Consider the following 26984-nt stretch of genomic DNA (forward strand, 5'->3'; position numbering starts at 1 on the left):
CTTGCTTATGTTGTGATTTTTTGGAATCCCCCATCACTCCTCCTCTCCCTTCCCTTTCTAGGACTCGAAATAGACTTAGTTACACCTTGCATGTTCCTCCTCGACTGTGGAGGATTCCTTACCTCATCACTGCTGATTTCACATCCAACCTCTTAATCTATAATTTTTACTATTATTAAATTGGTTGTGTAATATCCACTCATTGTTTTAAGCACAAAATTATCATTGAGTAACACTAGCATGCAACACATGATTAAGAGATCAAGGCGCGTGAAGCAATAACCTTCTCAAATTAAACCTTAAATAGTAAGTAATTGTAAAGGAGAAAATTGATAAACTCATTGTTAAGGAGTTCAATTATGAGATTGAACATATGGATTGGGTATTGCCAATTATTATTGTGCCAAAAAAGAATGTTAAGCTCAAAATGTGTGGATCTAAAGAAAGTCAATGGAGAAACACGAAAAGACCATTACGCTTTACTATACACTGAGCATGTTTTGGAAAGAGTGATAGGAGCATAAGCTTATTGCTTTTTGCATAGATTTTTCGGTTACGATTAAGTATCCATAGCCTTTGAAGGTCAATATAAAATGACAGTCACAACCACATGGATAACATTTGCCTCTACAAAGTCACGTTTGGTTTGACCAATGCTCCTCCAACATTTCAAAGATTGATATGTGTTGCATTCAAAGACTACTTTCAAAAGTGATTGTTGGAAATCTTCATAGATGATCTTTGTGCACACTCTCGATGGAAAGGGTTTTGGTTTCAGTGGCAAATTCATCATCATGCAAAATTACTTGGAAAATTTGAACTTTGAATTTGGTTGGGTTAGCAAGACCAGCATTTGCATGTGCCCACTAGAATAAAGATGGTCAATATTCCAGAATGGGGCAGCCTTTATCACTGTCCAACCCAGCCTACAGTCCCAAGCTGTTATAAGCGCTAAAAACCATAAGGAATTCCAAGAAGCAACAAGCAATCAAGTCCTTATCCATGCAAACAACAGAAAATGAGGTAAAGCCCCTAGCTAGTATGAGTAAGTTGGTATATGCTGATAATCTTAAAGTGGGCATAGATCTCATGAGCTTATCATTAAACATTTGACATACCCTAGCAAATTTCACACCTTGCCCAGCCAAAGTTCCAAGATTGACTCAACTGATGATCCATCACTTGGAATAACCACGCTGCCTATACTCTTTTACATGCGATACGACGACATTGTATTCTTGATGGATTGGCGACCTCATGCAGCCATTCTTCCAACTCAATATTTTTGTTGTTGTGTCTAAGTTGAATCAGATGTTCTTCACCTTTGCTTGCAGACTCTATCAAAGCACACAAATTGTTCCCAATTCCCCAATAGGTAGCACTTTGACTAGATGATCCAAAGCCCAATTGTGCACAGGGAAGGTTGCCCAAGCTTCCTCACACAAGTTGACACAATGCAGCATGTTTAGCAAGCTTGCAGCTCATTCTAGAATAGTGTCTGCAATATTCTAGAATAGTGCCCTAAAAAAACAAACAAAAGAAAAGTGCAAATCATTTACACTCCAGAGTTTGTAGCCACAGTGCACGAGTTGATGTGCAAGCTAGATACAAAAGGCTTAACTTAAACTTGAGAAAGTGTGGAGGCCAATGCCTTGCCACTTGTAATGCGCCAACCTTGCAATATATCAAGAATCTAACTCTCATTTAAGCTTGTTTCTGGTTTTGCAATCTAATTTGGACAATGTCACAACTCTATACACAGTCTAGTCTGATGTTGTCTGTACACTTGTACTCTACGCAACTTTATATGCACAAGAATATATCCCTTCAGGCCTTATTGTGATGAAGCCCTTTCTTGTTGTTTGCAGGAACAACAGCACTTTGATTGCTCCTCTGTAAGCTCCTGCAACCAATCAATAATGGATGTGTAAATCGTAAAACATTCACCCATCCAGCCAACCGAATAGCATGTACGTCCCCCTTCCAAGGAGTTCACCCATCCCAGTTACATGCTCATGGGGAAACACAAGTGGGAAGGATGGGTGACCTCCTTGAAGTGGGAAAGCCTGCTGCCTGTGCAGGGTCTATTACCTGAGCTAAGGGCCAAGGCACTGCTGCTTGCAATGAAATCTACTGTCTTGATCCATAATTAAAGAAATGGTGTGCAAATGGTAAACATGTAAAGCAACAATACCCGAACCGTTTGCTGGAGATGCTTCACATACTCAACTGCCTCATCGAGCATGGCTGTCGTATTGGTTTGCTGAAAGTAGCCAAAAACGTGAAAATGCAGTGAATAGTCTATAAACAAGAAAAGGTTGTGAAGAAGTCTGACAGGAGCTCTCAACACAGTCAGAAACGTCAGAACTTCGTTCATAAACTCTAGAACCAATGCAGACAACTTTTCCTTCACATTATCTTTACCTTATCCATGTTGGGTACTAGCTCCTGCAATCTCTTCATGCGCTCACTAATCTTAGTCCTTCTAACCTGGAATGATAACTTCAAATCAAGGTGAAGTAGGCAGACACAAAGACTCGACACAACCGTGGAGCATGGCTGGATCTTCGTAACACAAGAGGATGAGCTGTACTAACCCGTTCTGCAATGCTGCGTGGATGGGTGGCACAGCCTCGCTTTGCTCTAGTTCGACAGGGTACATAATCCGGTGACATCTTGTCTGTGACGTAAGGGTTCTCACCTGAATAAAAGCTGAAGTGGTTTGCTAGCAAAGCATCATGCTCTATGTCATCTCTTTGCTGCCACACAGACAGACAAAAAACAGCACATTTCAGTAAACCCTCATCTCTTTATACATCTCAAAAGAAAGTTCAAGACAAAAGTGCAAGCTTAAATCATGTTATCTCGTATAGCATGTGATGCATGCTATGGTATCACAACACTGTCATTGGCATCCAAAAACGGGTGCAGGTTTTTATGTACAAATAGATGTCCAACATAGGTGAAGAGAAGACCTGGACATGATGTAGCTGGCACATAAACATGGAAATAGAAAATCATGAAGAGACGTGGTTGTAATTTGCTTGCCTGTGTAGAAGGGTTCGTGAAAATTTTATCTTCCAACTCTCTGATTCGCTTCCTAGCTGCAAATGCTGTGCCATTGGATGGACCTGCAGCCATGCTTTCATCCCATTGGGCATAGCTTCCATAAATTGAGGGTCCTACTCTCCTCTCAAAGCTACCTTCTTCTGAAGAATTTCCAGAGGAAGTTGGCAACATGACTTTTTCATTGTGAGGAAGTCCATCATTCAGCTGCAAGAGGAACCCTGCAGGGGAGCTGCTGTGTCTCAGAAGGCCATTTTTGCTTGAAGGTGAAACCCGACCTCTGTTTTGTTTGAGCACAACAGTATCACCATTTTCTGAGAGCAGGTTGCCTGACACAGAAGAGGTTTTCAAAGTAAAGGCATATGGTGCTGCTCTGGGTGCAGTGGCACTGTCCACAAGGCAATCAGGGGGGTGCACTGGTGCAGTGAAGCACAAATTTGGATTTTCTCCCTTAACTTCTGTATCCCTATGAGAAAAAGGTTCTCCGTAAGAACTAGACAAGGCATTAAAGTGTGGATTTGAATTAGAACTACGATTTTCTCCTTGAACATTCACCACCATCTGGGAGAGGTGCTCCCCATGAGAGCCGGGCATTAAGCTATAATTTAAGCTTGTTTTTGCCGCCTGAGCATCCATAGGCGTTCCGGAAAGGCACTCTACATGACAGTTAGGCATTGGGTGAGGGTTTAAGCCTGGGTTTTCACCATTGACCTTTATATCCATTAGGTTAAGGGTGTAACTCTGGTTTATGCAAGGGTTTTCACCATTGACCTTTATATCCATTGGGTTAGGGGTGTAACTCTGGTTTACCAGAGGGGCGCCCTTGAAACGAGGATGTGAGGATGCAAACCTGATGCAATGTGAGCTCTCAGGCACCGCCTCGGTAACAGGGGCCACGGCCTGCCGTTCTTGCTTGCTTCCATTACTGCAAGGGCGATCTTTGCCCATGTCAAACTGAGAGGCCACCTTGGATTCGAAATCCCGACTGCTGCTGCCTGGTTCCTGCCCTCTTCCATTGCTATGAGGGCGAGCTTTGTCCATGTCAAAGTGAGGGGCCATCTTCGATTCAAAATCCGCAACAGCCCTGGGAAACAACCGGGCAAACTCTGCCTCCTGCTGCAGGAAATCATCTTCTAGACCTACAAGGCTTGCTAGTATGGAGCTAGGGGCTGAGTGGTACCTCATCAGACCGGTTCGCATGCTGCCATCATGCGAGGCAAAACCCTCAATGGCCGCTTTCCGGCCACGCTGATGCTGCTCCATAGCCATGGCATCTTCGCTGCAGCTGCTTTCTTCTTCTTCTTCTTCTCTGATGCTGGTGCAGCTCTTGTAGTTGTTGTCGCTGCTGCTGCTGTTTATCTGAAGGTAATTCGACTGGTGAAGATTATGAGCTCTAGCATCAAACCCTAAAGCGATGCGATGGCTTGCAAACGCACTGTTGTAAGCGCTTGGTTGAGCCATGGGAGCATCAGAAGGTAGGCTCTTCTGCTTAGTTCTGCTAAAACTAGGAGAACCTCCAACGAGGACACTGGAGGAGGTTACATGGAGGGATGCTTCCACAAATGAAGGAAAAATGAAGCCTGGCGGCTATGGCGAGAGAGGGGGTGCCAAGAGTTTTAGCGGGAGTCGCCAAAGTTGGCGGTGAGTTTGTCGGCGTTAGCCTTGACTGCCTAGCGCAGGTAACAGGGGCGGCGAGACCGTTATTTACTTAGATTCAAGTGTACTATTATTACTTTATTATACATTTATTATATTTAACTTTATTTATTATATCTACCTTTATTTAGGCTTCAAAGTCATAAAATGAAATATAACACAAGTTACACGCCCTACACGTCCACTTATTATTAATTGACATTACTATTATATAGGCCTAAGGGCCAAATTTATATACTTAAATATTAACAAGGCATATTAGGGCAAAGGAGCCAATAATAATTTACCTTAAAAAACAGGGCTATGCCCTTCTTTGTATAAAGAAACTTAGTAATTCAATCAAAATGATGGCACAACGGCCTTCACAAGGTTGTAGAGATTAGGAGCTGGGGGGACAATAGCCGGTTGGTTGAGGTGGCACCCTTTCTCTGCGGTTATATGCGATTGCTTCGGCTCTGAAAGGGCTCCCAGATGCGGGTTAGCTTTTGCCCACCCCTCCCGCTCACTCAACAAAGGGGTGAAAGAGTGTGTGTGAGTTACTTTGCAAAAAAGGGGAAAAAAAGTTGTTAAATTTGTGGTGTTTATAGCAAGGTGTGGTATGAAGTCTTTTGGAAGATCATTCATTTTTGGCTCCTTTTTATTTTCCATATCCCCTTATCTTAAGGATAAAATACCTTAAGACCAAAAATTTATACACAAAAATTTATTTAGATTGATAAAATAGAAACATGTACAATTAAACCCTTTCAAAGTTGAAACTTACATATCCAATCAAACCTAGATATGGATGCACAACCAAAGTGGCTCATCCAAGGGGAAACTATGTTAAAATAGAATGGGTGCCTACACATTCTTGAAATGTAAATTGATGATTCAATCAATCAGGTGCACTACAACCATCCTTGCATGCTAATATTTACCCTCTTGTGTGTACTAGTGATCAAATTTAAAATTGTCCAAAAGTAATGATTTGTTGCAAGAACAACCACGTGACCAGATTTAAAAATAATATATGTGGGCTCATTTATCCAAGTCAAGCTTTGAAAATGAGGAGCACAATGCAGATGAGGAAGAAGAGAATGAAGAGGTTGAGGAGGGCTAGGAGGAAGATGATGAGGAGGGTGATGCAAATGACTAGGCAGAGAACAGGGATGAGGATGAACTAGGACTAGGGAGTGTGGAACAATATACTTTGGGATTGTAGAATAATATGCTTTGGAATTATGTGGTACAATGCTTTGGAATTTGTTGGGATGCTCATGATATGTCTTGTTAAACAATATGCCATAGTGGACATCATTTCACATGATTTTTGTTGTCATAGAATTCCAACAAAATAAGTTTTTGAACGTACTTCCATGTTCAAAATGTGAATGCCACACCCTAAGTTTAGTAGTGCATCATCATTTTTAGAGAAAGAAAACACCTATCACTTTAAAATACCTTACTAAAAATTAACCTACCACCCCCACCCCCCCTTCCTTCCCCCCAAAAAAAACCACCACACACACTACTACATATATTGGGTATGGGAATCAGAACTACAAATCTCTGCCTAGTAGGGTCCACATGGAAATTCTATAACTCTATAACTCTACTGGGCTTATACATAGGGTATGGGAATCATAACTACAAATCTCTCCCTTGTAGGGTCCACATGGAAATTCTATAACTCAATTAGGCCCAAAACATGGGTAAGGAATCGATTTGTAAGATCATAGACAACCCTTCTTTTCAAGTATAGTCTTACTTGACCTTATGAGCTTTAAACAAAATCCTACCCATGGTTATTGCATTATGGAGATAATGAAGCATTCCGATGTAGGCACTAGCATTAACCTTTTAGAGATAACATAGGTATCAATTTATTACCAAACATTGGAGGTGTGGGGTGGAGGGATATATGTTGACATCATTTATAATTTCTTCAAATCCTAGTGCAGGGTAAGCAAATAGAAGGTAAATTTGACATCAAGATGATTTCGTGGCTAACAAATCTCATTCATCCCTTTCTTGTGAAGAAGCCCATTTCTTTTATTTTAGGCTTTTCCCATGTGCCCCTCATGGTTTCAAAATCTCTCCCCCTCTTTCAACACACACCCTCCATGTTTCTCCTTTCATAAATTCTCTTTTCTTTTTTCTATGGACAAAACTTTTTGCATTATTTAGTCTTTGTTTCTTCTACTTTTAGAGTTTCATGTAGGGTTTCCTCTTTACCCTTTTCACATGTACACTCTCTATTTTTAGAACTTCATGTTTTGTTTATGGTTTGTAATCTCATGAAGCCAACCAATGGACAATGTCTACCTTGAACATTGCTTGGCATGACAATAATTTAAAACCCATGCCCATTTGCCCATTTTTTTCTTATCAATTTAAGTATCGAGCTTGGAAAAGCACACCAAGAAAATGACCCACTAAAAAACTACACAAAACAACCGCCCTGTTTGAAAGATGCCTTGAGATCCACATGTTTAGTTACTCAAGGTAATAGCTCTTGTATATGTAAAATAGTATTTGACTTCATGGAATTTAACCCTAATTGTAGTGTACCTAGATATTTGCTCAATTTCCCATCATAACCACCCCCATCTTTACAACTATCGACAAAATATTCAAACCATATATATCAACTCGTCTCTTATAAAAAAATCATTTTGATATAATACAACTCTTGACATATAAAGGTAGTCACGAATATGTCATCTACATATAGAGGTGGTCATAAATATGCCATCCACATTATTATTTTATGGAATGTGTCAATTTAAGGAATAGTAAGCACCTCTATAAAGAAACATATACATATGGCATATGCATGTCATGAATATGTCATCCACATTATTTTATGGAATGTGTCAATTTAAGGAATAGTAAGCACCTCTACAAAGAAACATATACATATGGCATATGCATGTCAAAGCATGAGGCTTCTATGACACTTGAAGCTGAAAGACATTGCAAGCCATGAAAGAAAAACCAAGATATAATAAAAGACCACATCCACAACCATAGCATGCGAGGTAAGTGTGATGTGCATGTTTGTTTAAACTTACATCTTTGTGTAATGAAAAGACAAGTTGATATTATACATTGACATGATTGAAGATTCAAACTTCGTATAAAGGCTTACTAGTGCTATAGGTCATCCATCGATTGATGTTACTCTTCATTAATAAATATGAGCTTTCTCCATCATAGGTATCATTCCACCTTCCCTAATTTGTAACTAAAAAGCATCATAATTTCATGATAGAGAGACATGCTTACAAGAATATGCCACTTTGCAAAATGTCTTTTTGTTGAAGAACTTGTGTATCCATAAAAACTACATAAAAACATTAAGGTACAAGTAGGTACACATAGTGTACCATTCACCTTTCAAAAATGCATGGAACAAAAGAAACTAACCATATGCTTGCAAAGAAAATATGCCACTTTCTAGAAAATATGCCTTTTTTTTACATGGTATTCCAATGAAAGATCTAAGATCCCCACATAGGCCACATGCATAGTAACAATTGACAATGTGATTTACAAAAATACCTTGAGATACCTTAAGGATATGAGTTTCCTTGTTTTTCTACTGAAGTTTTTTGTGCTTTGTCTTTGGAAAATTTTTGAAGCATTTACACCATCAACAAGTGTTACTTCATAAACTATGTAAATTTAAGTAATACAAACAATCTACTACATATTTGGTATTCTTGAAGTGAACCATTTCGATCATAGTGAATCATTGTAAAATTATTTTTAGAGGTGTGTCATTGAAAAATTTAAGGTGTTTGTTGTTTTTCAAGTATTACTTTATAAAATTTTCATTTCAATGTAATTTTTAATAGATCATCTTGTTTAGAGCACATTTATCTGTAGGATAATTTTATCAAGTTAACTATTGCTCTTGTTTTAATGGATATATACAAAAGTTAACTATTGTTCTTGTTTTAATTGGATATATACAAAAAGTAGCACTATTAACACTCAAAGAAGATGTAAGTTTCCACACATGGTTAAAAAGTAGCACTATTAAAACTCAAAGAAGATGCAAGTTTCCACAAGTGATTAATCTAATCCTGGACTAAAAATTTTGGTATAGAAATAAATGTGCCATTATAAACCCTCATGTTTGAAAGGCTTGAAAATTTTACATGATATGTGATATATGGCACAAGTTATCTTATCAATATGTTTTTTCACACACATTATAATATGAAGAAGTTATGTGGAGTTATCCTAATATGTTTATCACACATTAAAAAATGTACATTATATATGATATAGGGTAGAAGTTATCCTAATATGTTTTATCACACATTGTAATATAAAGAACAAGGTTTTTAAATATAGAGTTCCCCTTACTACATTATCAAGGTCCTTGGGGTTTGATTGATTTCTTTCCTTGAGGTGATTCAAACCTTCTCAATCTTGTTGGACGGGTCAAATATAAATCTTTATCTATTAAATGCCTCTGGTGTAACAAAAGTAACCGCTTTCATTTTAGATATGTATTAAGGTGAAGTGAGTGAATATAAGCTCAAACTTAGCTTTTAGGAAACATGATATCTCATGATGATGCCAAGCTCCTCAAATACACATCCTACTCATTATCTAAGAATCTATATATCTAATTATATAATATATGATAAATAAACAAACACTTAAAATTCACTCCTTGATCAACTCTTACAATTGGTTATAGTGGATTCACATGCCTTGAAAAGGTTGTAATGTAGTTGTAAAGGTGGTCAAGCCTTGTAATAAATAATGAGCCAAAAGGGCCATGGACATGGCTGAATGTGGGGGCCAAGAGAATGAGTGAGTGTGAAAAGGGGCAAGAGTATATAAGACAATTATAAGCCTTAATTATAATAACAAATAATCACTAATCATTTTAGTAATCACCTTCTTGCTCAAGCAAGCTTTCATGGGTGGTGACCTTCTCCCTTATGAGATGGTTCATGTGTATACTCCATGTGATGAGTGCAACCGTGTGTACTATAGTTTGAGTGCAAACCTTCTTTCTTGGGGTGCTATCAAATCCTTATGTTAAGATCTTTCTCTCTAATTTTTGAAATTTTTGACAATTTGCTTTCCATGTGCTTCCTAATGCTTACCACTATAAGTTTTCCTATGCATTACTTGATCCATACTTGCTTAAAATTAAACCCTAGTAGTTTCATGCATATTTTCACTAATTTTTAAAGAGAATGCTGGGGAGAGGGAGAGCTTGAGTTCCTTGCAAGCAAACACACACACACACACACACACACACACACACACACACACACAAGAGAGTTCAAGACACAATAGAGAGATAGATGGCTGAATTTTCTTCTATTTTCTTCTCTTCTCTACAACCATATAACTAAAAGATAAGAGTACATACATAAAGGGAAAGTACTCTCCTACAACAACATACAATGGTCAGTCTATAGTGTGAACCCCACTATATGAGCTGGCACTATAACTATGCCATAACTCTAGTACTCCAAAGTGGCTGTCACACAACTTGTCATCCATTGGTAGCATATCAACCATAATCTCACCAACTATGCCAGTGGCATAAGTGCGGAAGCTATCACCCAGGCGGGTCATTAATGCCCACAATAGCACTAGTTGAGCTCAATATCTCAATACTCCCCCTTGAGCTCAACTCCACATACTAGACTCCAAGTAAGCTCCTAAACTTGTGGAGCTTCTCTATGCCCAATGCCTTTGTGAAGATGTCAGCCATGTGATCCTCTGTGCTGACATATACCAGATCTACATCACCTACGAGAACCTTCTCCCTCACAAAGTGATAGTGCACCTCAATTTGCTTTGTTCTAGCATGGTATACTAGGTTACTGGCCAACTTTATGCTACTCGTGTTGTCACAATAAATGACAATTGTCCTATCCACGGGCTCACCCATATCACCAAGTAGCTTCTGAAACCAAGCTACCTCACAAGCTACCATACAACACCCCTCTACTTTGCCTTTGTACTCGATAAGGCACTGTTGGTTGCTTCTTACTGCTCCAACTGATGGCAGCACTCCCAAATGAGAACATAAAACCATTGGGTAGATCTCCTATCTGTAACACTACCATCCCAATCAGCATTTGTGTACCCATGTAGTTGTATTTCTATACCAGCATCATAGAAAATTCCATTATCAATTGTGGACTTTATGTACTTTTGAGAATCCATCTAGTGTGTGGCTTCCTAGGGGCCTGCATAAACTGACTCACAAGTCTAATAGCATAACTCAAGTCTAGCCTAGTAATGGTCATGTAGATCAAGCTACCCACTATGCGCCTGTATGTATAGTGGGGTCCTCCAAAAGCTCACATGTATCTACAGAAAGCTTTGTGTTTTGCTCCAATGGCACTAAAATAGGCTTATAGCCTACAATACCATACTTAGACAACATGTCCAAGCCATACTACCTCTGCAACAATGCCATGGGGTGATTTCACCACCTCTATGCCCAAGAAATACCACAGTTCACCCAAATCCTTCATCTCAAACTTCTGCTTCAAAAGCCTTCTAACATCATGTATGTCAGCATCACTATGAAGTCATCCACATAGATGACTAATAGCATGATCCCTCTATCTATCTTTTTCACATAAAGTGGAAAATTTGCATTGGATATCTAAAATTCAATGGTGATAAGATACTCCCTGATCTTGTTTGACCTTGCTTTGGGTGCGTGCTTCAAGCCATACAAGGCTTTGCGTAACTTGCACACAAAGTTCACTCTCATAAATTGGTGGTTTCATCATGTATACTTTTTCTTGCAAATCAGGAATTCTTTACATCCATCTGATGTAAAGACCAACCCTTTGCTATAGCCATAGCAATGACAGCTCTCGCGATTGTCATTCCTGCAATCAGGTTGAATGTCTCGTCATAGTCCATTAATGCCATAAGTCTGTGCATAGCCCTTGGCAACCAATCTTGCCTTATACCTACTCACTGAACCATCATCGTTATGCTTGACACCCACTTACATTCAATTGCCTTCTTTTCCTTAGGCAAAGGCACTAACTCCCATGTTGCATTTGCATCCAATGCTGCCATCTCCTCATTCATGGCATCTTCCCATTTCGTATTTCCAAGTGCTTGCTCAAAACAAGTGGTCTTCAACTCATGTATTGCTTTAATTATGTAAGCATAATGATGGGGTGTATATCCATCGTATCTCAACTGTCACTCTCAAAAGGGTACCTAACCCTCATAGACATGTGTACACATAGATCACTGCCAGGTGTCCTCAAAACAACTATGGTTCTCCTTACACTAGGAGTAACCACATATGAAATGCCAAGCTCCTCATCAGGCTCTACTTAGAGCCACTAGAATCACCATCCACATATGAGTGACCTGTTGTGAGACAGATCAAGCACAAAGGTTGATCTACCTTTTCCTGCCCTTTGCATGATACATGTGTACCTACATCTGTCCTCAACTTGCCTGACCATGGACTAACATTAGATCCACTGCTAGAGGACTTTCCATGTCTACTAAGTACCTATGATTGTTGCTCTACATTTGGTGTATCATCATCACTTCTTACATTTACATCTTATGTTGCCTTCACCGCGCTAGTGCATTCCATCTACTCATCTTGTCATAAAGACAACATCTTCTGTTGTCTTCACCGCGCTAGTGCATTCCAGCTACTCATCTTGTCATAAAGACAACATCTCTGCTTACTCGCATCTCACGTGAGTGGTAGGGTTATAATATATATAACCTTTCTTCTCCATAGTATAATCAATAAAGATGCATTTCTTTTCCTTCAGATCCAACTTTGTTCTTACTGCATCTCACGTGAGTGGTAGGGTTATAATATATATAACCTTTCTTCTCTATAGCATAATCAATAAAGATGCATTTCTTTGCCTTCAGATCCAACTTTGTTCTTACTTCATCAGGAACATGCACATATGCATGCACATATGCAATACACCCAAACATTTTTAAGTGAGACACATCTGGCCTTATGCCTATAAATATCTATTCAGGCATCATACCATGAACAATTGTAGTGGGTGTCATGTTCATAATGTACATAGTAGTTGCTACTACTGATTTTGCCCAAAAACAATGTGGCATATTCTCTTCTCAGCATCAAGGCACGTGTCACTTTTGCAATGTATCTATTTTTTCTTTTTGGCAACACCATTATGTTACAAAGTGTACTTGCATGTAAACTGTCTCTTGATTCCCTTCTTTCTCAGGAAATTGTTGAACTCATTGGAGAAATATTCTCCCCCACCATTTGATCTCACGCATTTTATTTGCATGCCTTTTTTCTTCTCGACCAAGACTTTAAATCTCTAAGAGAGCAGGAAATCGCTGAACTCATTGGAGAAATATTCTCCCCCACCAAAACAACTGATTTCAAACATTTTATTTGCATTAATTTTTTATTCTCGACCAAGACTTTAAATATCTGAAAGTGAGAAAATATATCACTTTTCTCCTTTATGAAGTAAACCCACAATTTTCTAGTGTGGTCATCAATGAATGTAACATAATACCTGCAACCTGCAATTGTTGTAGTCTTGGTTGGTCCCCATATATCTAAATGTATAACATTTAATGGCCTTGCACTCACATGCTTTTCATGTGGGAAAGCATGTTTGGCATGCTTTCCAAGCTAGCATGTTTCACATACTTTATGCATACCATCAATCTTAAACTTTGGCAAACCTGTAACAATATTTTGGGCCTGCATAGACTTTAATCCGCTGTATATTCACATGACCAATGCGCTTGTGCCTTATGTCAATATCTACAATGACACTTGTTCCATGCACAAACATGACTGCCACCTCACGCATGTTCACATCCAAAGTAAACATCCGGCCATTTCTGTTACCTTTTGCAACCAAGTGACTGATTTTTGAACTCTTCCACAAAACATCCTTGAGGATTAACCCTTACTTGTTGTAGACCCTGCTCAATAGAAACCAGATTCTTTGTAATATTTGGGACATAAAGTACATCTGTCAAGTACTTCATTTTTCCATCCTGTATAGACAATGGCACTTTACCAACACACGCAATGCGATACGCAGTATCATCACCTGTTTCTACATAACTGGGGTTTTCAATTTTCTACATGTCTTTAAATCTCTCACCACCATGACTGGTCATGTGGTTTGAAGCACTATAATCCACATACCATATATCTTGAGATCTTGACACATCTCTTATCATGGAACTGAACATGTTCTATATCACAAACAATTGCTCACTTCTGTCATCACCACCCTGTTTACTAGATGATACGTAGTTACCTTGTTGTAACTTTCCACTTTTAACATCATTCTGTTTTTTATAGTAGTCCTTTGCCATGTGCCCTAGTTTGCCACAATAATAGCACTCTATTCTGTTTGCATTTTGATTTATTTTCCAACCACTTCGGCCTCTTTGGCTCCCCCTGCCTCTAGACTAGCCTCTTCCACCTGTGTATGATTGCTGATGTTGTTGTTGTTGAGATATCGAGCTCGTCTAGTGAGGCGGTGGACACTGATGACCCGCCAGGGGGATAGGCCCCACACTTACACCACTGGCATGGTTGGTGAGATCTTGGGTGATATGCGGCCAGTGGGATGACAGGCTGTGTGACAGCCATTCTAGAGACTGGCATAGTTATAGCGCCAGCTCATTTAGTTGGGTTCACACTATAGAGAACCCTTGTATGTATTTGGTTGTGTACTCTTATCTTTGTATATGGTGTGTTGAGTGTTGAGTGAAGAAGAAGAAGATTTTCAGCCTCTCACCTTGTAATGCATTCTTGCATGGGGATTTGCAAGAAGAGGTGTAGATGTTGCAGCCACCTGGTTATGAGGATGTGAGTCACCCCGAGCATGTTTGCAGGTTGAAGAAAGCCTTGTATGGCTTAAAACAAGCACCAAGAGCATGGTCTGACAAGATTTCTGAATATCTTGTCACTATTGGCTTTCATGTAGCCAATGCAGATTTCTCGTTGTATGTGAGACACGGTGATAGAGGGGTTGTGCTTGTTGTCATCTATGTAGATGACTTGATCATTGGGGGATCATGATGCAGAGATCTTTGATGTAAAGATCTTGCTTAGATAGAAGTTTGAGATGAGGGATCTGGGTGAGCTCAGATATTTCTTGGGCATTGAGGTGATTAGGTCACCACATGGTATTGGATTACTGCAGAGACAGTATGGCTTGGACATGTCCAAGTATGGTATGACAGGTTGTAAGCCTATCTCAGTGCCATTGGATCAGAATGGCAAGTTGAGTGTAGATTCAGGAGAGATTTTGGAGGATCCTACTATGTATAGGCGCATAGTAGGAAGCTTGATCTACATGACGATCACCAGACCAGATTTGAGCTATGCTGTTGGGTTGGTGAGTCAGTTTATGCAGGTTCCACGGAAACCGCATTTGGATGCATTGAGACGCATAGTGAGTCTACTTTGCATTGTGGACTATTCTATGAGACTGGGACAGAGATATGTGTACATGGGTACACAGATGCTGATTAGGCTGGTAGTATCTCAGATAGAAGATCTACTAGTGGCTTCATGTTTTCTTTGGGGAGTGCTGCTGTGACTTGGAGCAGCAAGAAGCAGCCTATGGTTGCTCTATCCAGTACAGAGGCCGAGTACAGAGGAGCTGCTATGGCAGCATGTGAGGTAGCTTGGTTGAGAAAGCTACTTGCAGATTTGGGTCTATCAGTGGATAGACAAGTTGTCATTTTTTGTGACAACATTAGCAGTATACAGTTGGCCAGGAACCCAGTTTTTCATGCTCGCACGAAGCATATAGAGGTCCACTACCATTTTGTCAGAGAGAAGGTCTTGGCAGGAGACCTTGACCTTGTTTATGGCAGCACACAGGATCAGGTAGCTGACATCTTCACCAAACATGGGTACAGAGAAGCTCCCCAGATTCAAAGCTTCACTTGGTGTACATGAGATGGAGTTGAGCTCGAGGGGGAGTGTTGAGATATCGAGCTCGTCTAGTGAGGCGGTGGACACTGATGACCCGCCAGGGGGATAGGCCCCACACTTACACCACTGGCATGGTTGGTGAGATCTTGGGTGATATGCGGCCAGTGGGATGACAGGCTGTGTGACAGCCATTCTAGAGACTGGCATAGTTATAGCGCCAGCTCATTTAGTTGGGTTCACACTATAGAGAACCCTTGTATGTATTTGGTTGTGTACTCTTATCTTTGTATATGGTGTGTTGAGTGTTGAGTGAAGAAGAAGAAGATTTTCAGCCTCTCACCTTGTGTGTTCTCTATTAGGGTTTTGTGAGTGTGTGTGTGCTTGCAAGAGCTCAAGCTCTCTTCCCCCCTGCATCTTTTCAGTTGTTTGTGAATCATTGGACTATTGTTGTCTAGAATTCTAGTTTCCTTGTCTGCCACCACCTTGGCCTCGACCATGATCTCTACCTTTGCCTCTACCTGAATTAGAGTAGAAGGCCTGTTCTAATGTTTTCTTGCTTTGTGAAGAAGAGTCCTTACTACCTAGAGACTTTTCTTCTATGATCAACATAGACACCAAGTCCTGAAAGTTGGGAATATTCTCTTTAACTGCAATGGAGGTCTTGAATGGCTTATACTCTTTACCAAGCCCATTCAAACATTTACTCACCAAATCATTATCTTCCACCAAAACATTAATAGACCCAAGGGATTTCACAGTGTCCTTGATCTTTAAATCATACTCATTAATAGACATGTTTTTCTTTTCCAGTGTATGTAGCTCTTGTTTTAGCTACATTTTCCTTGCCTTTGTATTAGTTTGAAACATTTGCACCAGGTTCTGCCATACAATTGTTGGAGTTTTGGAATTTTATATGTGTCCTATCATTATGTCTATGACACTGATCGAAAGCCAATACATGACTTTCCTAGCACCCGATTACAGTCCTTGAATGCCTTTATATCTCCTAGAGTGGCTTTCTCTTTAGACAACTCTGGAGGCTCCTCATTGACTCCTTCGACAACTCTGGAGGCTCCTCATTGTCTCCTTCGACATAATCCCAAAATCCTTTACTCATTAGAAAATTGGTCATTCTAAACTTATGGCATGGAAGTTATTCTTGTTTAGCTTCTCATTGATAATATGATTGAGTCCGTCGTCAGACATGTTTGCCTGCAACAATCAAAAACCAATAAATAGATAATTTTTACATGCAACCTATAACATAGTAGTATCTTATGTAATTGCAGCGATACTTTAGCACAACCTTTATGTCACCAAATCTAACCAGAGTACATGGCATGGAAGTTATTCTTGTTCAGCTTCTCATTGATAATATGATTGAGTCCATCAGACATGTTTGCCTGCAACAATAAAAAACCAACAAATAGACAATTTCTATATGCAACCTATAACATAGTAGTATCTTATATAATTGCAGCGGTACTTTAGCACAATCTTTATGTCACCAGATCTAATCAGAGTACATGTACATACACCCAATATCAACAATACATATGCAAACACTGTCTACACTCCCAAAATGCACTGCTGCACTGCAATAACCAGTTTTCGACCAGAGATAGTTCTCTACCAAAACTTCCCAAAATTGTAAAGAATATCTTGCAGTGATAGAACGGAGCTCGACACGTGCTCGCAATGCGATTCTGGCTACAAAACTTCAATACAAACTACTCGGTACAAAGTATTACATACCACACAGGCACCTCCAAGCCTGCGAAGATGCTCCTCAATCGGAGATGTGTAGCTACCGGAGCTACCGAGGGGGTGTTATACCTAAACAAGAAGGGAAAGAAGAGATGATGCTCTTACCCGTGTACCGCTTCCTTCCTTGCTTGTTTTTGCCTCTTGCTTGCCACCTTAGCTCTCACACAAACCGGAGCTCTGATTCCATACAGAAAATGCAGGGGAGAGGGAGAGCTTGAGTTCCTTGCAAGTAAACACACACACACACACACACACAGAAAAGAGAGTGCAAGACACAAGAGAATGCGGGGGAGAGGGAGAGCTTGAGTTCCTTGCAAGTAAATATACACACACAAGAGAGTGTAAGACACAAGAGAGAGATGGATGGCTGAATTTTCTCCTATCTTCTTCTCTTCTCTAAAACCATATAACTAAAAGATAAGAGTACATACATAAAGGGAAAGTACTCTCCTACAACAATATACAATTATCGATCTATAGTGTGAACCCGACTATACGAGCTGGCACTATAACTATGCCATAACTCTAGTACTCTAGAGTGGTTGTCACACAGCTTGTCATCCACTGGCAGCATATCAACCATAATCTCACCAACTATGCCAATGGCATAAGTGAGGAAGCTATAACCCAGGCGAGTCATTAATGTGCGCCGTAGCACTAGTTGGGCTTGATATCTCAACAATTTCTACAAATTTTGGGACATTTTCTTGAAGCTTTTCTATGCGTTACTTGATCCATACTTGCTCAAAATTAAATCCTAGCAATAGAAAAACTATAGCATTACTAGGGAGGCTCATGATTAAATACTAAGAAAATCACTCAAACAAGGATTAACTAAAGCATAAGACACTAATAACATGATGATTGCATTAATCAAGCTCTTAAAATGAGCCAAGGACTACATATTTGTTAAAAATAATGATGATTGCATTAATCAAGCTCTTAAAATGAGCCAAGGATTACATATTTGTTAAAAATAATCCAATAATTTCCCCTAAGCTATATCACGTAGGATAAAACATATTAGAATCGCCTCCTTGCTAGCCACTACTTGTGTTTATGCTACCTCATCAATGATGTCACCTAAGCACTGAATCTAGTATGTATGATGTATCTCACATGGCTATACAAGCCTCATGTATAAAACTACTTTGCAATCAATAAAATCAAGCCAAGAAGTTGTATTTCTTATCATGAATGGGTCCATGCTAATTCCGACACACAGCCTAGCTATAGAAGGGGATTTTGACTGCACAACTTGCTGCTGTAGCCGCCCAGTCGCCTTGGCCTTGCTGAGCCATTTTCACTTGCTATGCGTGCGCTCACCCACAGGTGCCATCCATCCTACAGCTGGTTCGTTGCTCGACATTCTGCACATGACTTGCTGCTGTAGCCCTTGGCCTTGCTCCCGTCACATCAGCAGTTGTATCGTAGTAGCCGCTCAGTCGCCTTGGCCTTGCTCCCGTCATCAGCAGATGTACCATAGCTTTCAACGTTCCACTCCTCTCCACTGCCATCTGAAGTCTTATATATATATATATATATATATATGTATAGTTTTAAAAAAGAAATATCAGCAACAACCCTACATCTAGAAAGAGAAGCAGTATCTGCAGAGATAAAAAAGAAGGTACAAATCAATTTGGAGCTTTTCTAATTTTTTGAAAAATTCAGCTTAATTGAAGTATTAATCTTAACTTTTACATGATTTTTTAAAATTGAGACTATATATGAAGCTCGAGTACTATATCTTGTAAAGGGTTTATAGACACTGCCCTGAGGCTCTAATCTCAGTGGTAAGACCACCCTTAAATGATATTTACCCTAATCATGGCTACCAACGCAAAGTCCCTCGACAAATTCAATATCCAAGAGTTTCACACTTGGCAGACCAAAGTCAAGGGGCATCTCATGAAGAAAAATATTTGGGAATTAGTTAAACCAACAGAAGGGAAAGATGGTGTGTCCCTACTAGAGCTGTCATAGCCGCAAATCAAGCACGGGATGAAGAAGCCCTAGCTAGGTATCATTATCACTGCACTAGATGATAATTATATTCATTACATTGATGATTGTGACACTGCATCTAAAGCTTGGGACACTCTAGAGAAAACCTTTGGAGCACGGGCAAAGCACTCTAAAATAAGTCTAAAAATGTAATTATATGGGCTTTCTAAAGAGCATAATGAATCTATTGCATCTTTTGTTAACAAGTTGAAAAGCATTATCACCCAACTTGTGTATGTAAAAGCTCCAGTTCTTGATGAGGATGCTATAGCCATCTTGCTTAAAGCAATGCCTATCGAATACAACAACATTGTCACTGTGCTCAAAGAGAAGGAACCCATTCCTTCGTTGGAGATTGCAATCAATTCATTGCAGGAGGAGGAGAAGAAGCCAAACTTCAACAACAATCTCACTTCGGAAGGAGCATACCAACAACAACAAGAAGTGTGCTACTTGTGGAAGAACCAACCATCTCACAAAGGATTGCTTTATTAATAACCCTTATGTGCATTGTGGTAAAACTAACCATCCACCACATAAATGTTATTTTAAAGATAAAAACAAGAAGACTAAAGAAAAAGCCAATCTTGCCACTAGTGAAGAAAGTAATTTTATTGGTCCCCTGATTCTGATGATGACTCAAATGCTTTCTAGTTAACTCTCTCTTTTTGGGTTCTAAAACCTTGTCTTTTATCCTACATAACCTTGATTGTATTATGGAGAAGAGTACACACACCCAATGTTATTAAAGGGGGACTCTATTTAGGTATAAGCCCATGTATTGAGTGAAATGTTTGGCTTAAGGGGGGTGTTAAAAATAATCCAATCATTTTTCCTCAGCTATATCACATAGAAAAAATGTATTAGAATCACCTCCTTGCTAGCCACTTGTGTTTATGCTACCTCATCAATGATGTCACCTAAGCATTGAATCTAGTCTTCTATGATGTATCACACATGGCTATATAAGCCTCATGTATGAGCCTACTTTGCGATCAATAAAATCAAGCTAAGAAGTTGTCTTTCTTATCATGAATGGGTCCATGTTCTTTTCCCCTTAAATTGCACAACAATGTTTTCATAGCTCTCAAGGAGCCCTCATCCACCACAAGGTACATGCACCCTTGTGCCATCCATGTGTCAATAAATGCTCACACACCATGTGCTTTCTAAGTTCTACATTTTTAACCATTGACTTCAGTTTTTACATGTAACCATACAAATCAACCTTTGAGTTAGGACCCTTAGTCTTTATTCTTCTTTTATAATGTGCATGCTCTCCCCCTTGCTCTACTCATGATGTACCCTCACACATTGTTATTTTAACACTCCCCCTCCATGTGATGAGGGTCTATCACCTAAGATGCTACATTAGACCTACACTCCTAGTTATATGTTGGATTGATTCATCTCAGCTTGCCCTATGGGCTACAATGTTGGATTTGACTTGACACTTTACACATGGGAGCCTGGGGTTATAACCAAGGGTGAGAAACCATGCTCTCATTCTCTTTATTGACTTGTAGCTTTTAACTGCTATTTTTGTTAGCTTGTTTTTTATTTTAGACTCAAAGGCTTTGAGATTTGCCTTCTTGTTTGTGAATGACTCAGTTGCTTTGAGCTTTGCCTTCTTGTGAATGACTTAGTGGCTATGTTTCCAGATCTTCTTGAGAGATCTTTCTTTACTCTTACATACATACACTCATTCCATGTGTGCTCACTTGGTTGCATTATCTGAAAGGTTACATCTTTTTCTTAATCATGATCGAGGCTTTGCATGCTCATATTGGTGGTTATAAAGTTTTGGTGATGAAAAGACTTGTCGATGGTGTTTTTTTTGTCAACGTGGTAGATGCCCAAGGTTTTGCCAATGAGATTTGATGATGATGAAAACACTCTTGCACACATCATGTATGTTGAAGAAGCCTAATTTGACATGGTAGATGCCCTAGGCTTTGCCAATGAGATTTGATAACGAAAACACTCTTGCACACATGATGTATGTTGAAGAAGCCCAATTTGACATGCCCATATACTCAATCCTTTCAACACCCATGTGAATACCCACTTGTGGATGACTTTTTCCACCATAAATTAGGGGTTTTTTTTTGTTTTCTAATAAATAAAAAAAAACCTTATCTCCATGAATCTGATGGGGGCGAATGATTCTTCTAGAGTTTCTATTGATGCGTTGTTAAGATCCATGTCATTATGCACTGCTTAGAACTTCCTTATTGCTTCTACTCAGTTGAGAGAGACTACCTCACCTTCTTGCCTGTTTATAGAGCTATGCTTCTCTCTATCTTATGCTCAACAGTGCTGTGACTGCAGATCCTTTCACAAGTTACTCTCTTGCCTGCTTATATCACCCCCGTGATGTCACACACCTTCTTGCCCATTTATAGAGCTATGCTTCTCTCTATCTTATGCTCAACAGTGCTGTAACTAAAGATCCTTTTACAGGTTACTCTCTTACCTGCTTAAATCACCCCTGTGATGTCACACACAACTATTTTTGACACTGGATTGGGTGAGATGTAACAATGTGAATGATGTTGAAGAAGTTATTCTTGCCTCTTCTTCTCTTGATGTGTTAGTGCAAATGTCTGCCCTTTTCTTATTGCTTCTGATTCCCTTGGGCTATTTCAAGAAGATCCTACACCTTTATGGAGATGCAATATTACTAGAGCAGATCGTCATGATGTGATGATGTGCTACTATGTGAGAGAGGCTACACCTATGGAGTCGGTGTGAACTCACACACCCATAATTGATATTCCTGGTATTTACTCACACACTCAACCGAAGTAATGAAAAATAGTTCACACACACACTCCACGACATATAAATCCCTTAAAAAATTAACATTGAACTTAAAGCTCTTATACATCAAAGTACTGAAAAACATACATACTGAAGCTCATACTAAAACTCTGGAATATCATCCAACTAGTAAAATAAAACAATAACACATGTATCCAAAAATATCTCCTCGCACCACGCCTCTGCTCCTTGAACTAGAAAGATATGCACCACTGACTTTAGCACTCCAACTTGTGCTACCATCTGGCGAGGAGCCCACAAGTCTCGCATCCTAGATCGGTAGGAGCTGCTTCTGATGGCTATACCATTCCCAAGGTCTGAACACTCTAGGCTACATTTGCATTAGTGTCTTGTGATCAATGCATACATCTGGCATAGACCTTCCTGGCTTAGTACACTTTGAAGCCACCTCTATTCTCGCACACAAAGCATGTCAAGAGCACACCCACATCTGCTGAGATGGGTCAAGGTCTCAGACGAGTGTCTTTGTTGCAAAACAGGACTCACCACTCGATGACGTCTGGCCCAGTATCAAATCAGCTTGTGTTGTACCTTCACAAGCTCCATAATAAACAATATTTTAACAAACAATATCAAATAAGTATCAAACATGATCATGCATTGCAAAACCATTGCAAGCTCCAATGAGATAGTCTCGATGCTCCATCAAATCTCTGAACGTGTTTTCCAATCTAATAATCTTGGTCCAAACCTTCACGGTCTTTTGAGAAAACAATCAAATTTCCAAATCCATTCTTCCCTTAAGCCATGAGGTCTCTAAGGATCATATCTACTAGGATCTTTTCTACCCTTTAATTATTTTCTGTAAGTCATCTCTAAGCATATTCTCAGATGTTATGAATTCTTTATATGTGAGGCTAGAACTGAGCCCTTTATTCTATTAGAAGGGTAAATTCTCAACTCTTATCCTAAGGTCTTTATTAAAGTCCTACTCTATACAAAGGATAATGAATTTCTTAATTTAGGCTTGGGGTAAATTAACTACTTATTCCCTTTTGTTTTTCACTTTAAAAGTGTATGTTTGTATTCTAACGGGGTTTTTTTTCTAACTTTAAGAGATAACTCAATTGATGAACCCTTCCCTTTTTTTTTCTAACTTTAAGAGATAACTCAATTGATGAACCCTTCCCTTTTTTCCTAAGGGGCTTTTCTCTCTGAAGGTCTTCCCTATTTCTAAAGATAATCTTTATCCTTATCTATACTCATTCATTCATCTATCAAAGATAGAACCTTACGTAATCATTTCAAAACAAATATGGAAAGGATGGAATCATTGTTAGAGAATGATGATTAATTTAGGTCTTTTTTAAAACTCTTCATCATGGCATCATTGTGTTTTAATGACAACTATGTTTAGACCCTTGTGAGTCATGTCATCTAAACATGTAAACCTTGTGAGTATGTGTTCGATTTGCTATCTTTTGAAAGTATTGACCTTTTTAAATAGAAGCTACTTTTAAAACATTATATTATTGTCTTTATTGTAAACATCTTTCCAAAATATATTAGGGTATCTTTGGCAAATATGCACACTAGATTGATTAATTTAGGTCTTTTTTAAAACTCTTCATCATGGCATCATTGTGTTTTAACGACAGCTATGTTTAGACCCTTGTGAGGCATGTCATCTAAACATGTAAGTATGTGTTCGATTCGCTATCTTCTAAAACTATTGACCTTTTTAAATAGAAGCTACTTTTAAAACATTATATTATTGCCTTTATTGTAAACATCTTTCCAAAATATATTAGGGTATCTTTGGCAAATATGCACACTAGATTGACAATTAAAATTAGTAACGGGACATTTATATGTATTCTATCATATTAAAGCATGAAACATGAAGAGTCCATACTATTGTTCAGTTATTATAAGGTGTAAGACCTGTACTAAACATTAAAGTTAACAAACTTCTCTTTAACCATTATATAATGGTTAACCATTATATAATTGGAAATGCTTAATATAATGTAACACACGCACACACACAAATCATATTTATATGTAATCTTATTTTTTAGGAACAAACCTATGTGTTGTATACTGCACTAATATTTTTAATTATTATATAATATACAAAATAAATTGGTAATATATCCTTACATTTATTATAGATTATCATATATTATACCAATATTTACACTCATTATACCAACATTTACACTCACTTATTTTATATATCCAATTTTATAAATATACTATTTTATATATTCTTCTTTCTTTTCACTTGAAATAATAAATAATAAACTATTCACTAAAGTACATATTATTTCAAAGAAGCTACTTATTATAACTCTATTATCCTAATAACATCTATCTTTATTTTTCTAAAATTTATTTACTTAGTTTTATTTTACACAAAAGCATAGTACTTATTTTATATATTGTTCTTTCTTTTCTATTCCAACAAAAATTGAAATAATTAAATAATAAAATCTTCACTAAAACTTTTTTATTGCATAGTTTTTCTTCTTATTGAAAAAACTTATTATTTTATTAGCAAAATTAAAAATAATTATAAAAACTATACATAAATCAATCTTAAATCACCAAACAATGTCAAAAATCTAAATCATAGAAATGACCTTGAGGCCTTGGGGTCATGCAAGAATGGCCCTATGGCTATTCTTCTACATGTTGTGCATGAAAAGAATGGCACTATGGCCATTCTTGGGTGTCCTTGGATGCCCTAGGGCCATTCATATTGTGCATGAGAAGAATAGCCCTATGGCCATTCTTGGCGTCCTACAAAATCTAAAATTTGAATTTCAAACTAGAAATTTCTCGTCGAATTTCCAAATGAAATTTAAAATTTGAATTTCAAATTCAAATTATAATCTTCCCTCCTTCCTCTTTCGTGCATAATGTTTTCCCCCTCTCCCTATATCAATTTTGAAATTTGGATTTGAAACCACCCTCATCCGTAATTTTTCCACCCATCTACGTCCAACGCTTCTACGCTACATCATGCAAGAATGGCCCTTGGGCCATTCTTAGATGTCCCCATGGCCATCCCAAATGACCTTGAGGCCTTGGGATCATGCAAAAATGGCCCTTGGGCCATTCTTCCACATGTTGTGCATGAAAAGAATGGCCCTATGGCCATTCTTGGATGCCCCACGATCATTCCAAAATGATATGGGATGCCCCCATGGCCATCCATAATTTTCCCACCCATCTACGTCCAATGCTTCTATGCTACGTGTTTGCTTAATCGAAATTTAGAGCGCTACCGTCTCTACACTCGAATCGCACCCATGTTAGGTATGCACTAGGGCCATTCTTGGATGCCCAAGGGCATGCAAGAAAGCTGGTGCCACCAAGGCCATGCTAGAATGGCCCCATATCCATTCTTGCATGTAGAAGAGCATCAAGAATGGCCCTAGGTCCATTCTTGGATGCCCCATGGCCATTTCTAACATAACCTATGTGCCTTGGGGTCACGCAAGAAATGGCCGTGGGGCCATTCTTTAATGCCCTAGGGCCAATCTTGCATGCTCTTTGAGGTCTTTAAAGTAAAATAGTGGCCTTATATTTGCCATGAAAGAATGGCCCTAGGGCCATTCTTGCACCGATTGTGCATGAAAAGAATGGCATTGGGGCCATTCTTACACCTGTTGATTAGGTAAAGGATGGCCCTATGGCTATTATTATTTGCCCAAGAGTATGCAAGAAGGTTGGGTGGCACCAAGGCCATGCTAAAATGGCACTAGGGCCATTGTTGCATGCACAAGAGTATCAAGATTGGCCCTAGGGCCATTCTAGGATGCCCAAGAGCATGTAAGAAAAGAATGGCCCTATGGCCATTCTTGGATGCCCTGAGAGCATGCAAGAAAGTTGGGTGCCACACCAAGGCCATGCTCGAATGGCCCCATATCCATTATTGCATGTAGAAGAGCATCAAGAGTGGCCCTATGGCCATTCTAGGATGCCCAAGAGCATGCAAGAAAAGAATGGCCCTAGGGCCATTCTTGGATGCCCAAGAGCATGCAAGAAAGTTGGGTGCCACCAAGGCCATGCTAGAATGGCCCCATATCCATTATTGCATGTAGAAGGGCATCAAGAGTGGCCCTAGGGCCATTCTCGGATATCCCATGGCCATTTTCAACATGATCTATGTGCCTTGGGGTCATGCAAGAATGGCCCTAGGGCCATGCTTTGATGCTCTAGGGCCAATCTTGCATGCTCTTTGAGGCCTTTAAGGTAAAACAATGACCTTATTTTCCATGAAAGAATGGCCCTTGGGTTATTCTTGCATTGGTTGTGCATGAAAAGAATAGCCCTAGGGCCATTCTTGCACCTGTTGTGCATGAAAAGAATGGCCCTATGGCCATTCTTATTTGCCCAAGAGCATGGAAGAAGGTTGGGTGGTACTAAGGCTATTCTAGAATGGTCCTAGGGCCATGTTTGCATGCATAAGAGCATCAAGTCCCGGCCCTAGGGCCATTCTAGGATGCCCCATGGTCATTCTTGCACATGTTGTATAAGAAAAGAATGGCCCTATGGCCATTCTTGGATGCCCAAGAGCATGCAAGAAAGTTGGGTGCCACCAAGGCCATGCTAGAATGGCCCCATATCCATTATTGCATGTAGAAGGGCATCAAGAGTGGCCCTAGGGCCATTCTTGGATACCCCATGGCCATTTCCAACATGATTTATGTGCCTTGGGGTCATGCAAGAATGGCCCTAGGGCCATGCTTTGATACTCTAGGGC

At 39.2% G+C, this 26984-nt stretch overlaps 1 protein-coding gene across 1 annotated transcript; it reads right to left on the reverse strand.

Annotated features, from left to right (window-relative positions):
- Positions 1-1446: 1446 nt before the first annotated feature.
- LOC147605188 (uncharacterized) lies at positions 1447-4743 on the reverse strand. Its single transcript, XM_086793972.1, has 5 exons — positions 3049-4743; positions 2598-2759; positions 2425-2490; positions 2195-2263; positions 1447-1903 (listed from the first exon to the last, which is right to left on the reverse strand). Exons 1-5 carry the CDS (start codon positions 4525-4527, stop codon positions 1835-1837), a joined length of 1845 nt encoding a protein of 614 aa, XP_086650098.1. The 5' UTR covers positions 4528-4743; the 3' UTR covers positions 1447-1834.
- Between the last annotated feature and the right edge of the window lie 22241 nt (positions 4744-26984).

This window comes from Cibotium barometz, chromosome 60 (genome assembly GCF_041138505.1).
Source record: "Cibotium barometz isolate CiBa-2024 chromosome 60, ASM4113850v1, whole genome shotgun sequence".
Taxonomy (NCBI): Eukaryota; Viridiplantae; Streptophyta; class Polypodiopsida; order Cyatheales; family Cibotiaceae; genus Cibotium; species Cibotium barometz.

Excerpts from the sequence above, each read along its gene's own strand:
- LOC147605188 (XM_086793972.1), bottom strand. The coding sequence starts at position 4,527 with ATGGCTCAACCAAGCGCTTACAACAGTGCGTTTGCAAGCCATCGCATC. Across the intron at positions 2,760-3,048 it reads TCACGAACCCTTCTACACAG|CAAAGAGATGACATAGAGCA; the intron begins GCAAGCAAATTA and ends TCTGTGTGGCAG. Across the intron at positions 2,491-2,597 it reads CACGCAGCATTGCAGAACGG|GTTAGAAGGACTAAGATTAG; the intron begins GTTAGTACAGCT and ends TTATCATTCCAG.